Raw genomic sequence first — 14172 nt, 5'->3', positions numbered from 1 at the left:
TACTGGTAAACTTATAGACATCACTAGCAAAATCCCTCTCTATGAGAAAAGAAAGCCTACTTCTTTCTTATCTCCTCACCTCAGTCTGTACAGGTTGAAGCTGCATAGGCAAATATGATAATTTAGACACCATTAAAAGGGGTTTATATTCCATAAAAATACAAGTTGGATACAAAATTTGCTCCACATTATGTAGAGTACGTAACAAACTCAGCACGTAAGTATAATGCATGTAACCTGGATATATTTTTTTCTGGGAAATGTCATCTTCACAATTCCCTGCATTTTAAACATAGATGAGCCTGTAGAGGTACATATTATTACACACTACTCCAGAAGAGATTTTCACATGTTCGAATGTTTTTTCCATTGGAAAGATGTACTGAATCTTTTGGCAAACTGGCTTTTTCTTACTTCTCTATCTGTAATCAGTGGCTACGTTTCCCTTTTCTAATTCCAGTGCAGCCACAGCCCTTCTAAAGCAACAGCCATAGGAAAAAAAAAAATCTACACTAATAATTTCTCAAGTGACAACTACCACAGGAGAGTACTTATATCATTTTGTGTATCGAATCTTCTCTTCGTGATGGTCTAAAATTCATTAAATATTAACGTCACCCGGTGTGAGAAACATACAAATCACAATGAGGGCATCAAATAACAATTCAGGCATCCAAATAACAGCAGGGAACTTGCTAAAATACTCTGAAAATGCCAAAAGTTTCATCTCTTCTATAAAATGAAGACAAGAGGTGACAGCAACTGAACTTCACACTCAATCCCTGCCGTAACTCATTCAGTTAATAAGAACATGTAATGAAATCATACCTAAGGCAGGGTGGTTATGGAGTAGTACACACAGATTTGTTACACAGTTTTACTTTTCCTGTGGGGGGAAAAAAAAAAAAGTGTGATCATCACTAAAGCACCTTCAACTCACTGATTAGGCCCAAAGCTTACCTCTGAAACAACACCTGCAGGATGAAAATATTGTCCATAGGGAGAGCAAACTGGGTCCGTGCCTCTTCTGTAGTAGTACCAGTGCTGGGGTGAGGAATTTACCCATCTCCATTGCTTGAAACACCTGCTGAAATGGGACTCTAAGCCTCCCCGTACCTCGCCTACACCACGCTTCACAGTCTGTTAGCTGCCCAGTGAAAGAGCCTGCTGAGGACCCGTGCTGTCTCCGAGCCTCCTGATGGCCTGGATCCCTATCTCCCCTCTCATCAGGGAAGAGGGGAGACACTCAGTTTTAGCAGCAACCTCTCTTTCTTCCTGATATTGATAATGATGACATGTCAGAGAGGAAGATCACTCTCTCATTTAAATCTCTCATGAGTAAAACCCAGCCTGGGAGGGAAATACACCATCTTAGTCCTCCCACCTTAGTTTCACCCATTCAGTGCTACAGGTATAAGGTTTGCCTCAGCTTTTTACCTCTCCCTTACTCTGTCTCCCAAGTCTGCCTTATCAGAGGTCAGCATCCTTTCTGGTTGTAATGCTGCATTAAGTACAGTTTCAAGGTTTGTTTTTTTTTTCCCTTTTGCATCCCTGTCTGAAGAGGTACTTATTTTTCCAAGCAACATTCAAAGCTATGGTAATTTTAGCAAAATCAGAGGGTCACACTGAAAACTGTGTCCTGCTATCGGATACGCACAGAGACTTTGTTGTATACCAGGAGTTAAAACAGAAGTCATGTCATCAAAATCCTTACCTCTTTTGTATAAGCATTACATGGTATCAGTTGTTATTGAAAGGATACGTTCATTAGTTCTGTTTATTGGGCAGCCTGGGCTCACCCAGCTTGACGGAGTGGTAGCTGTTCACAAATACCACTTTGTATGTAATTCAGCTCCTTCTCCAGCGATGCTTTCCCAGCGGTCAGCCATAAAACAATGTCAGCCATTAGCTGGTCATAATAACGGTTCAACTCAGCACCCACCTTAAAAAAAAAAAACACGTTATGGTTAACAGTAGCAACAGTGAAGAAGACAGTGATCACATTCACATCTTTCTTCATGATTATCTATTTTACTGGCCAGTCAAAATCACTAGAAGGCCCATTCTTCATGGGCTAGAGAATTCTCCCAGAAGTAGAGGAAGGCACTGAATCACTGGAATTCACATGTATTTTCTTTTGTTTGGGAAATTCACTCTTCCTGGTCTTGGGCATACATCTTCCTAAGGGTCCCTTACCATGCAAGAAAGTGTGCAATAAACATGCTACATAGGAACATGTATACGTTGGCACTGGGAGTGTCCCATCTTTTATTACTTTTTTGTCGCTATGCATTATTTTAGCACAGTTTCTTTGTATTGATAAGACTTCTCAAAATAAAGAAAATGTGTCTCTGATAAACACTCTATTGAAAGCTATGTAAATTGGCACAACTCACTGTTTCCAGTTCTGTTTTGCTAAATGACTATGCATTTACAAGGCACTGAAGGCGGTTCGCATATCAGATTGAGTTTACACATTTCTATTGTTATTAACATTTTACTAAAATAAAGAACTCTCGATCCAATAACTTACACAATCAAAAAGAAGGTCACACACATTTGCTGTAGTTGGAGGCGTGGGTCTGATAAGCTTCCACCCTGCAAATTCTTGTGGAGAGACCTGTAATTTGGGAAAGTATTTTATTATCATGATGCATCAGCACGCAGCAATTAGGATGCTCCGTAGTAACTCATAGAATCATGATGGAGACATCGCACTTTCATGCAGGAGAGGAGATGGGAGTTCCTCTACTGTTCCTCCTTCGGTGGCTGATCAGGTCTTCACAGTTCAGTTGTACTGAGCTGGGCTGCAGCCTTTCAAATGCTTACGCACGTTCATTCATTTCTGTACTTAATCATGTTTTAAAGTTGAGAGGATCTACCAGTGTGAACAAACAGTATTTCTTGCATGGCCACTTTTCCTCCAGGAGATAATGTTAAGAAACCTCAAGACCAGCCTGAGTATATCAAAGAGGTGCTCCTGACAAAGCTCCCCTACTGCAAAATATTCAGAAAACTAAATGGATGTAAATGAGGTCTGGAGACCACACTAAGAGATTTAAAAACTGTAACAGGATTAAAAATGGCATATGGTCAAAGTCCTTAAATAAAAGGAAAGTACAAGAAAGTATCTAAAAGTTACATTGAGACTTACTTAATAAATGTTTATAAATTTTATCAAACAACTCATCATTTTGACAGTTTTCCATAAACCCCTGGAACATGCAAAGCATTTAATTTATTTGTGGCAAGATAACATTTAAAAAGTTTATTAACATAGAATGTCCTGGCACAGTCAAACTTGCATCCTTCTATTGTTTAAATTATATTTTTGAAGAACTCAAAGAAGTTAGCCTTACAAAAGGGAGTTTCTGATTTTAAAAGTCTTCAAAACGATCCTCATCATCTGTATTTGTACAAATGCAAACCAAACGACCAGAGCATAAAACTAAACTGGCTATAAATGCCACCAGTACCTCAAACTGAAAAATACTTGTATGCAGCAGAAAATATCGCTCCAATATGGAGACAATAGACTGCTGTAGTAGTCCATATCAAATATGCTAAAACAACAACAAAAAAAGGAAATTATAACAGAAATGCTGATGCCATCTTAACTATGGGATTCCCAGCAGAAGCTATTCAAGAGGCCATAGGCCAAGCAAAGAGTAAAGTGGCATATGCTCGTGCTCCTTTTTGTTACTTTGCTGCTGTAAATAGTTTGTCTTCCAGAGATAATAAAAATTATTTTGTGTGAGTTATGTGTTTTTGTGTTAGGTTTACCCTTGAACATCTGCTGTGTCTGATAAAGGATAAGAGCTAATGAAATCACATGAAGAGTGACATACATGAGGTATTTCTTTGTTTTCAATTTGTGAGACGAACCAAAACCTGCATTTTGCCTGGCTGCCATACTAGCTATTAAATGCAACAAACAAGGAGTACTCAAGAAACGTTTTACAAAATGGAAGATTGATGATTGCAGATGAGGATGGATCCTCTCTGTACTACAGACAGCTGCTCTGCATGCACAGAAATTCTTGATCCCACCCTCTGCCCACCCCCCCCCCCCAAAAAAAAAAAAAAAAAAAAAAAGACATGCTTATTTTGACAGAAGATTTTTCCCTCCAGCCAGGATCCAGTTCAAAAGCAGCTGCCTCTACCAAGCACAGAAAGGCAAAGGCTCGCATTTTTGCTAAAAGACAAGTTTCCAATGGCACGCATCCTGTAAGATCATCACTTCACCTACTGAGACTCTACCCCATGAGTTCATTTCTCCTGCTGCTGGCCTTGTTTCACAGCAGAATTTCTCTTTTTTTGAATAGCAACTAAAAGCTTAAAAACTCAGAGGCGAGGTTTGAGGAATGAAATACGCCAAGTCGGAGCCTCCTCTCCTTCACGTGGCTGCCCTCATTCACACTCAAATGAGTGAGAGGAGACTAAGGGCCGTTAATTTTAAGTCGTCTATAATAAAAAGTTACGGCTTGTCGACAATAGCAGGTAAAAAAGGCAAGCTGCTGTGTGGTGCAGTTGCTGGCAGGTGGCAGTGTTGGGAGACCAGAGCCCTGCAGCCGGCAGCCACGGAGCAGGGATGAGCTGGAGCTGCTTCCACAATTAACCTGAACCGCGGGGCTGCTTGCAGCAATCTCAGCCGTCTGCCCTAATGTCTTGCCCCCACACGAGCGAAATGCTCGCTTGGTTGGTTCTCGGAATGTACTTTTTCTTTTCGCTCATCTGGCTTTGGCTGTACAGGACGTTCGCTTCTACCGTCCCTGCAATTAGTACAGCATACCTTGTTTTATCTAGAAGCAAAACAAAAGACAGTTTTACAAAGAACTCCTATTTGTTGTTATTTTCCAGATACAAAGCTTATATTTAATATAAATATAAAGCTATATTTAATAAGAATTATATAAATGTAAGTATTTATATATATATAAGTAGTATTATATATATAAATATAACCTAAATACAAGTATTTAGGTTTGGGGTGTTGGGTTTTTGTTTGTTTGTTTGTTTTGGTTTTGTTTTTTAGTTTTTTGGGTTTTGGTTTTTTGGTTTTTTTTGTTTTTGTTTTTTAATTGGCTATGCAACATTACTGCTGGTATAGGTAAGAAATCCTTCCTATTATTTCTTTGTGGCTTCTGATTTAAATCAAGCACACTCAATTAGCATTATTACCTGATCTGTCCTACTGATTGACAGTACCACACATATAAAAAGCAATGAACTGGCAATCATAAGCAGTCTTTTTCAGCTCCAACCATCAGGCTATGTTCAGATAATATACATGAGCAAATCAGGGTAAGCCTGCACTGATCTGTTGAAACTTCTGCTCATTATGCAGTTTCATAATGAGTAATATAGCCAGTATTAAAGAAGCAATACTACAAGATTTCATAGTTATACTGACTGACTAGTTAAACCCTGGATATTCTGCATGTGCTTAGACCCAAAAGCAGACAAGAATACACAAAAAAAAAAAAAGCAGAAATAAGCAAGTATACCAGCAACAAAGTAGAAATTTGTTAAAAACCCATCTCCTTTTGCTACCGATTCACCCAGGTCAGATTAATCTCAGACCTTCGCCAAAAAGAAAACACACAGCCACTTGGGCAGGAGAAAAAAAAATGTACTTCCAGAAGGCAGTGCAATTCATCTCCCTGCCTCTCAGCTATCTAAGGCTCTTTCAGGGGGAGATGAGAGCATCACTAAATGTGCCAGAGGTGGGCTTTTGGTGTCATTACACAGATCTGCAGGGGGGTTCTGCCAAATCCCCAAGTTCTCTGACAGTAGCATACCTCTAAATACATCATTTAGAAGCATGAGGTGAACAGAGACAGGGAATAGTATTTACTTTGGGAAAGTATCAGTCACATGGCTTGTATATATTAGCAGGTTAAACCCAAGAGAGTCAGCTGAATTACTTGTGACCAAAGAAAACAATTAATCAACAGTTTTAAGGCTTCACAGAATTTTAAATACGTATTTACATGTGGTGTACGCTATTTATTTTAGGTATCTTTAAATGTAGACTCTGAAGCCTCAAGGAAGTGGCTGGCAGGTATTCTGACATACAAAACGATGTCTTGCAAAAGGCTCGTTGGTGATAAACTATTTTCAGAACAGAATTTGTGGCTTCGGGGATTTGGCGTTTTAATTAAGCTAGTTTGAAAAACAATACAGAGCTACCTCTTTACCAAGTTACTTAGAATTCTAACTGGTTTTAATATTGTTAGGTTTTGATCAAATTGACTTTAATATTCTTATCTTTTGATCAAATTGAAGTCAGTCTGTATGCCTGTAGCATAGTTTGTATCGGTATGGAAGTCTGATAACAAATAAGATAGCTATTATTGAACAAAAAAGAACATGACGGTGCTGGAATTACTTTGGACATTGCTCACCATGCTCACAGACCACATAGTTTAGGCCCTTCCCCGGGAAACGTTCACACATCAGAGTAGCCCCAATGAGGTCAATAAGAATAACACCATCACGGGCAGAAGGCCCTCCTGTGAGCACTTGTTGCAGCAGGTCCCCAGGGGAAGCCCCAGGATAACGCCATTCAAAAGCAGGGCGACTACAGCATCGGGGTGCCCCTGTGTTCAGGTTTACTCTGTGGTGGGTTATGCAAGGAACAGGTCTCTTTTCCCAAGGGGGTGCATCTCCTGGGCCCTCCAGGAGGAGGAATTTGGGTCCGTAGCCCTCTGAAAGGGGCAGCACTGCGTGCTGTCCGCACAAACAGCCACACCTCTGGCCTGAGGGGATGTGATCATGTCCCCAGAAGCAGCCAAGGACAGTCCGCCCCGTTGCAACCTGTTTAGCTAGCCCTCATATTCAAACCAGTGCTGACCTAAAGTAATCCACAAACTCAGCTAAGCAGCTGTCAGTGTCTAGGGTCTCCCAGGCTTTCCTTGGGAGCCAGTGGTTTCATGGAAGCTAGACAGAAACAAACCCAAAAGTCCAACTGAAAACCTTCAGAGAAAAGGCGTGAGACTGCCCCTGTACTTACAGAGTATGCCAAGCAAGCTGCGTGACTTGGCTGCCCGCTGGCATTGCTTGGGACACGCACGGCACGGACCACCTGCAGGATGGAGACCCCAACCTTTCCCTAACAGATGATCCAGGATGGTATTTCTTAACTTTCACAATTACTTTCTTAGATGGACTTGTTTTGAAGCATGTGTTTACCTTCATAAACGTTCATATTAAGAAAGAAAAATTTCAAATAATAAATCACAGAACTGAGGGTTTCACCACCCCACAGTGGAGCTTGCTTTCAGTTCTGTTGTGCTAGAAGTAATGAAAGCAACTGGGCTTCTTAAAGATCATTTCTGTGCATCTTTATTTAAAAATAAAAAAATCATCCCCACACTCCAAATGATGATGAGTTGACATTTGAGCATTCCACAAAACGACAATACAGGCCATCTATTAGAGAAAGTAACACTGTGAGCACTAGCCAGTGCTCACAACGGTTCCACGCTTTGCTTTTGGATCCACTCCAACTGGATGAATAGACAGCACAATTCCCAAAATGCAGGAATTTTGCTGCTATGAAGCACTCAGAGGACAACAATCAAGCCTCGGCTTTGTAATGATAGGATTTCAAAAAATGGCCATTTATTTTAAAATAGTCTCTGTGGTTTGTAAAGTTGTTTCTGCAGAGTGCACAGAGGATAAAACGCACATACTTTCGCAGGCTTTCGGCTGCTGGCCCAAGTGCAGAAAAGGATTAAGACAAGACAGTTTGAATTTACATGATGCAAACTAGAAGAAACAAGGAAGAAAAGATGGCTCTGAAAGCTATACTTTGTTTTCTCCTAGAAGGGATGTAATGCAAACTAAGTATTTTTTCACAGCTAGCAGAATCCAGCCGGATTGCAAAGGTATGAGCATGGGAGCAGTGAAACAATAGCTCTATTCAACCGCAAACAAATTCTCCAAATCTGGAGTCTCACTTTCTGGGTTCCCAGACTGAGCCATGAGCTTCAAGTTTAATTGGGGTATTTAAAAAATGAGCACAATCCAAATTATCTGTTAGTTTGATAACGCAGGCCTTAGTGAGAGAAAGGACAGGGACCGAGCCAAGCCTAGCAGAGATGGTGCGGTACATTAACCCAAAAATATCCCCGTGGGCACACAGTGAAGGCAAAGAGAGAAGTGGGAATCTGCAGCGAGAAGCGATGAACTATAATACCAGTTTATGAGTATTTTCTAAGCACCACCTTGTGCTATAGTTTATAAAGGGTGGAAAACATTTAAAGGGGAGCCAGATGACACCTCTGACATGAGCCAGGCGGAGGCACGGAGCTGGGGGAATCCGTGGCGAGTCTGGAGGGATGCTGGCACAGCCTGACTGCAGATGCAGCCTCTGCAGGAGTCGTGTGCTGGAGCAGGAGGTTTACCCTTGAGAAGTAAAACTGGGCATCCCCACTTCTGCCCTGTTCAGGAGCACAGAGAAGCCTGTGGATGCATGGGGAGAGGGGGAGAAGGGGAAAAAGGTTAGTGCATGGCTCTGGGCTGCCCAGGCACACTTTCAGAGCCCCGACTACCCCAGTTTTGGTCTGTCCTAGCTGAGAGTCAAACTCACAATCTTCTCACCACAGAAGCCACATGACTAACAGTCTAGCCCCGAGTAACGATGAAGTAGGCACAAGAAATTCAGAAGAAGGGTGTTCCTTTGGCTTATACCCTCTGGCTGGTTTTTTTCTGAACAAAAATGTCCTCTGGTTGCTCTGGTGAGTAAGATTACCATTTTGGAAACTGCTCCGCCACACCCGCTGGATGCTGTATCAGTGAGAGTTATACAACTTGGCTATTTACACACGGTTTGACCTGCTTACCTCTGCTGTGCCGCTCACTTCATTTGCAGTACTGCACGCCTGCTTTTGAAGGAGAGGTAGCTATCAACAGTGGTAAAAGTGATACAGAGAAGGAATGATTTGTCTTTAAACTTAGTGAATAAAAATGTACAGTAGCGAGGAGAATGACCAGAGAGAGAGGAATGAGTTTCAAATCAGAAGTCAACATGGAAGTTATTTAGTAACAACTCACTATACAAAAAATATCACAGTGCATGCGGCTTTCCATAAATGTTATCACAAAGCCTTCCCCAGCTCTACTATAGCAACCCAAATAAATAAACATACAGGTGAACACCTGAACTCACTTCCTAGCTTAGTCACAGAGGGATGGACATGCCCACTGGTTTGAGACCTAAGAAGCCTAACTCGGCTAAACACTCCGGGTTCAGATTTGTGTACTGGATATCTCCAATGACAGAGAGGGGGAAGAGCATTTGTAGAAATTGTTTTTCTGGCCAGTGCAATAATTCTGAACAAGTAGGACCAGACTGTATTTTTGTGCCTATTAGTTTTTGTGCAATCAACGTTGTCAAGCTGAAGGTAGGAAGCTCACCAGGCTTAGCAATCAGGTCCTCTCCCGGCATGCTGTAACCTGGAGGACAAAAATCAGTGGCCAGGTTTGAAAAAGTCGATCTTAATGAGAAGCAAGAAAGGTTAAATGTACTAACTCTGTTACTCATTGGAATTTATGTGCTCAGTTCTAATTTTAAATTTGGTTAGCCCAATAAAAGGTATCACATCACCGTCTGGGTAGCTGTCTTACAAAAAACAATGCAGCTACCAACTTTCTTCTGCTGGATGACATACTTGGGCAGTAGCCCTTTAAAAAAACTTCAACTTCTTCAGAGCACATTTGGTTTTCCGTTCATTATTTTCCTGATGCTGAAAGCAATGTTGTTCATCCCAGAGAAGAATAGCTACATTGTATTTCAAAGGTTTAACCAAAACGCTCATTTTGCTGCAAGTGTTCCTTCTTTGAGGGTTTTAAAACACATGTACAAAGTGGCTGCTGGGCAAAATCATCAATTTATGGTCAATGGGATCTGGTAGAAAAGGAGCAGCAAAAAGAAAAAGAAATTAATTATGTGATTGCAAGAGTGACTGCTAACTACAAAAATGCGGATGACGAGAAGGACTAAAAGCAAAGGAAGGACTCCTCTCCCCATGAGATGAACTAATGAATGCTGAATGTGGAATGACTTTGTTAAAAAAAAAAAAAAGAAAAATAGAAAAATAAAATCAATTCTTAATACACTAAGTGTGTACCATCCACAATCTATAACCACCTACACATTCACAACTCTTCCACCTTGTTTTTGCCAACCTCACCTGTAGCACTTACATAGAAAACCACACTGTACTTTCTCCAGTCTTGCTTGCCTGCAGTGACGAAGTATCATCGACTTCTGCTCGGAACTTGCTCTCCTATGACTCTCGATCTCTTGATTTGCAGTGGTGTGAGATTCGATAGGTACAACTGACTGAGCAACGATAAACCATGAGCTATTCTGAAAGGCCAGTCATATTGTCCATATTATTCCTTGTTTTTTTGGCCACAGAAACATTCATTTTCAGTCTTGTTTTACTGATGTCAAGCTAGTTGTTGTCACTGCATCCAGCCCTGTTGCCTGACCACCAAACACCTGAATGTACTAATCCTGGGGGCACAGTCTTACCCAGGTGAACCAGGATTCCTCTTCTCAGGAGAACACATTTCTCTGTGGCAGCTGGCATGGGAGTTTTAGGACACGATCCTGCTGGGAATCAAAGAGTTAAGTGAACTCTCCAGCTCCTTGGGTCTCCTCTTCCTCCTCTTAGGCCTTCTGGTCACTGCCAGAAGGCGCAAAACACTCCCCTCACAAGTCACCGACTTCCCAACTGCTTTTGGGACTTGCACCCTGAAGTCTGCAAAGCAGCTGCACAGTGTCACGATGAAAGGTACGTGTCGTACCACCACGAAATATCTGGTTAAGGCTGGAACATGGCACTCAAATATGCTGCCAAGAGAAACTGTCTTTGTTTCTACTGGATCAGAAGCAATCACACCATGTTAACCAAGCTGTATTCTCACCAGTTTCTAGATACAGTCATTGCTCAAGCAGAAGGAAGATACTACACATTCAGACAGCTGGAAAAAGCAGTTCCTGTTATATATGTAGCAACTTGACTGTTCTCCAATATTTATGGATCCCAACTGCCTCCACTTCATTATACCATCAGGGGAAGAAAAAGTACAATAATCCCCTTTATGTCTCTTGTAATTGAATCCAACCATGATTATAATGTATTGTGGGCACTTGAAGTAACTATTAATTATTCAATACTTGCTTCATAACGAATTAGAATATCATCTGTTATAGACCAATTTCTTCATATATTCTCTAACACTTCCAACATACTGTGGAACTAGTCTATCTGTTAAAATTAATAAAGTAATAAAATCAATACAATAAAAACTCATTTATTTCTCAAACACACTGTAGAGGCTTTGCAATATGGTCTCATCAGATTCAGCAAAGGAAGGAGGACTGGTCCAAGCCATCCTTGGCTCAAAACTCTTGTTGTTTCCTAAGGTTGTCTAAGAATAGCACCTACGCTACATTCATTAACAATGATAAAATGTCTCAGTATAATGAGAGGAGACTGGAGGTGCCAATTTTTGAATAGTATGTGAAATTCAGGAAACAGTAATAATAATAACATCATCAATTTAGAGAAACCATGGCAACTTATTAAAATATATAGGTCCAAGCTTTCTGTTGATCAAATGCCAAACTGAGTAAGTGCATTCTTCTTAATAGAACGTGTCCTGGAAATACTTCCCTCCCATACTCTCTTGGTTGGGGAGCAGAAGGGGAGCATGCCATTCATTGCTTGATTTCCTAAACTATTTAATAGTGCTGCTTTGGTTGTAGAAAAGCTGCTATACATCATCCTGAGAGTGACTTCATCTCATAAGTGGCTGAGTAACATGTATAAAATGCTCTGGGGTTTTATTTTGCAAGGGCCTATTTCACATGCAGCATCACTCTCTACAGAGAAGCAACCACTTCTGGGGTGGAATGCAGCAGCTATTTAATTAATACCGACTAGCTAACCCTCATGCATATTGTATTTTGGGAATAGTACCTTTTGGAATGACCCTCATAATTTATTACATCATCTAGCTAGGAGTTAAACGGTGTTTATGTGTCATCTTATGATGACATGCAGCCTCCAGCAGAAGAGTACGGATGCTCTCCTGTCAAAATCAATGGCAAAATACTCAGTTAAATTCAACGAAAGTAGATTTGGGCCTCTAATCAGGTTACAGTAATGACTCAGGATGATGGACCTGAAGGATTTCTGATCAGGCAACAGCTTACATAAACAGAACAGCTTTCGCCTTGTTTCTGCAGCTGAATACACTGCCAGTCTGCACCCAGCCAGAGCTGTGGTGGAGGGTGAGCTGTGATCTGCAATGATCGTTCCCACTTAGGAAGCACTCCAAATCTCTATTCTGCTTATAGAGATGAATCAAAATATCTTATCAAACACTGTTATCATTTTCCTCTGGAGTCTTAACTGGTTTTGCCAAAAATAATTTCCAAAAGAAATACTTCTTATGATGAGTGTGCAGTGTTAAAGGGATGCTAGCAAACGAGTGAATAATATAATATGCTCATGCTATATCAAATGGAAAATACTCCCATTAGAGCTAACATCAATTTACATGCTGCAGCCTAAGGGTGTGGATCTCTTCCAGGGCTCCTGGTTACTTTTGCAATTTTTTCCTGCTATAAAAACATGATTTTGCTCAATCCTTTCATTTTAAGAATGAGGATGGATACTGAAAAATTCAATACAGCAGATTCATCTGCAAGCATGGATGCCTCATACACACATAGTACCTCTAAGCATATGACAGTGCATGTGAAGGAAACATCAACCTACAATGAGTGCATAGGAAAACAGAATGCTATTTTACTCCCTTTCCTGCATTCGATAACATGAAACTCTTGGAAAATACCACAGTATTTTAAAATAACAATTCTACTTATTTAAATGTGCTTACATGTTGCATTTGTTTGTACTCCTTGCCATAGCAGATGTAAAGATACAGTGATCAGGACACATTGTCAGAGAACACCACGTCAAATCAATTAGCTGGGTTATGCTTCCACCCCATGATTAACTAAATCACTTACTATACATTTAATGCTAACAAAAGTGCTACGTATCTCTGCTGTGATCTGCTGGTCTCCTGAATAAAGCATATTCCCCCAAATTAGCAGCTTCTATACAGCAAACAGCTAGCTATCGTGCAGAGTAGGAGGACAGAAGTAATCATCCTTGATACTATTGACCATTATAAGAATTTACAAGACAGGAGACAGACAAGTAGAGAGGAGTTTCAGACTCTAAACCAAGCAGTGTTTTTCAGTCTTTGTATGAATATCAAACTTGTGTTGAACTTGGTCTACTGCAATATTAGAATAAATCCTCATAGAAACAAGGCATTCAAAACCACTCTTCTAGTTTGGGTCACTTTTACTAATTATAAACCGAGCCCTGTAGACACTGAGCACCTCGGCCTCTCAGTTGTTTCAGCAGGACCTGAGGGCATTCTGTCCCCTCAAGAAGATGAAGGCTCACGAACCAGTGAAAAACTATGCAAACTTTTCCCTTGAGCTGCAAAGGAACTAAGTCACCTGCAAACAGCACGTGAAGATATCACATAAATAGTGGAGGAACCTTATGCTACAAGGGAGTAAATGAACAAAGCAGCTTGATGTCAAGGGGTGATAATAAACAAGGCTATGGGAAACTCAAGGTAAATCTCAAATGAAGAAGCAATACAGAAGCTTGGTTTCAGGAGTACGTCTTGTATTTTACAGCACCTTTGCAGCAGTTTTTTAATAGATTATTTATAAACAGGATATTCTGATAAGAAGGAAAGATACTTATTCAATATAATGCATACCCTGTATTTTTTTTATGCTGGAAGAACTTCACACAAAAATACAATCTCTGCTCAGCAAATTTCAGTTTATGGCAGTAAATTACTTTTTATAAGCAATACAAGAATATTGAAACTTATCTCTAATGCTCATTGTACAGTAAATGCTGAAGAAGAGAAAAAGACAAGACATTATAAAGTGAAACCCAGCCCCTTGAAAGTAATGTTGTTTTTCTGTGTCATACTTTAATAATAGTTGGAGAGAAGATTCAATCAGGGGCTGAAAGCCACAGTCCTAGTTTGAACTCAGCATTGTGTTCAAAGCCCAAAAGATCAGCAGAGCCAAGACCTCCAGATTTCGGT

The 14172-nt window shown here is 40.5% G+C and overlaps 1 protein-coding gene across 3 annotated transcripts in view; it reads right to left on the bottom strand.

Moving 5' to 3' along the window:
- Window positions 1-388: 388 nt before the first annotated feature.
- BBS9 (Bardet-Biedl syndrome 9) overlaps window positions 389-14172 on the bottom strand; it is a 321666-nt gene continuing 307882 nt past the window's right edge. For 2 of the 3 annotated variants that reach the window (XM_087767580.1, XM_087767591.1), the window contains 2 exons: window positions 2534-2620; window positions 389-1942 (listed from right to left, as the gene is read on the bottom strand). In XM_087767580.1, coding sequence (XP_087623706.1) covers window positions 2550-2620 — 71 coding nt within the window. In that variant the 3' untranslated portion in view covers window positions 389-1942; window positions 2534-2549. The remainder of the gene's footprint in view (window positions 1943-2533; window positions 2621-14172) is intronic. The other variant, XR_015706904.1, reaches the window with a different exon arrangement.

This window comes from Nipponia nippon, unplaced genomic scaffold (genome assembly GCF_047370975.1).
Source record: "Nipponia nippon isolate SJK-2023a ecotype South Korea unplaced genomic scaffold, ASM4737097v1 scaffold_1, whole genome shotgun sequence".
Lineage (NCBI taxonomy): Eukaryota > Metazoa > Chordata > Aves > Pelecaniformes > Threskiornithidae > Nipponia > Nipponia nippon.
The sequence above is the reverse complement of the archived record's forward strand: the minus strand, read 5'-3'. Positions and strand labels throughout refer to the sequence as shown.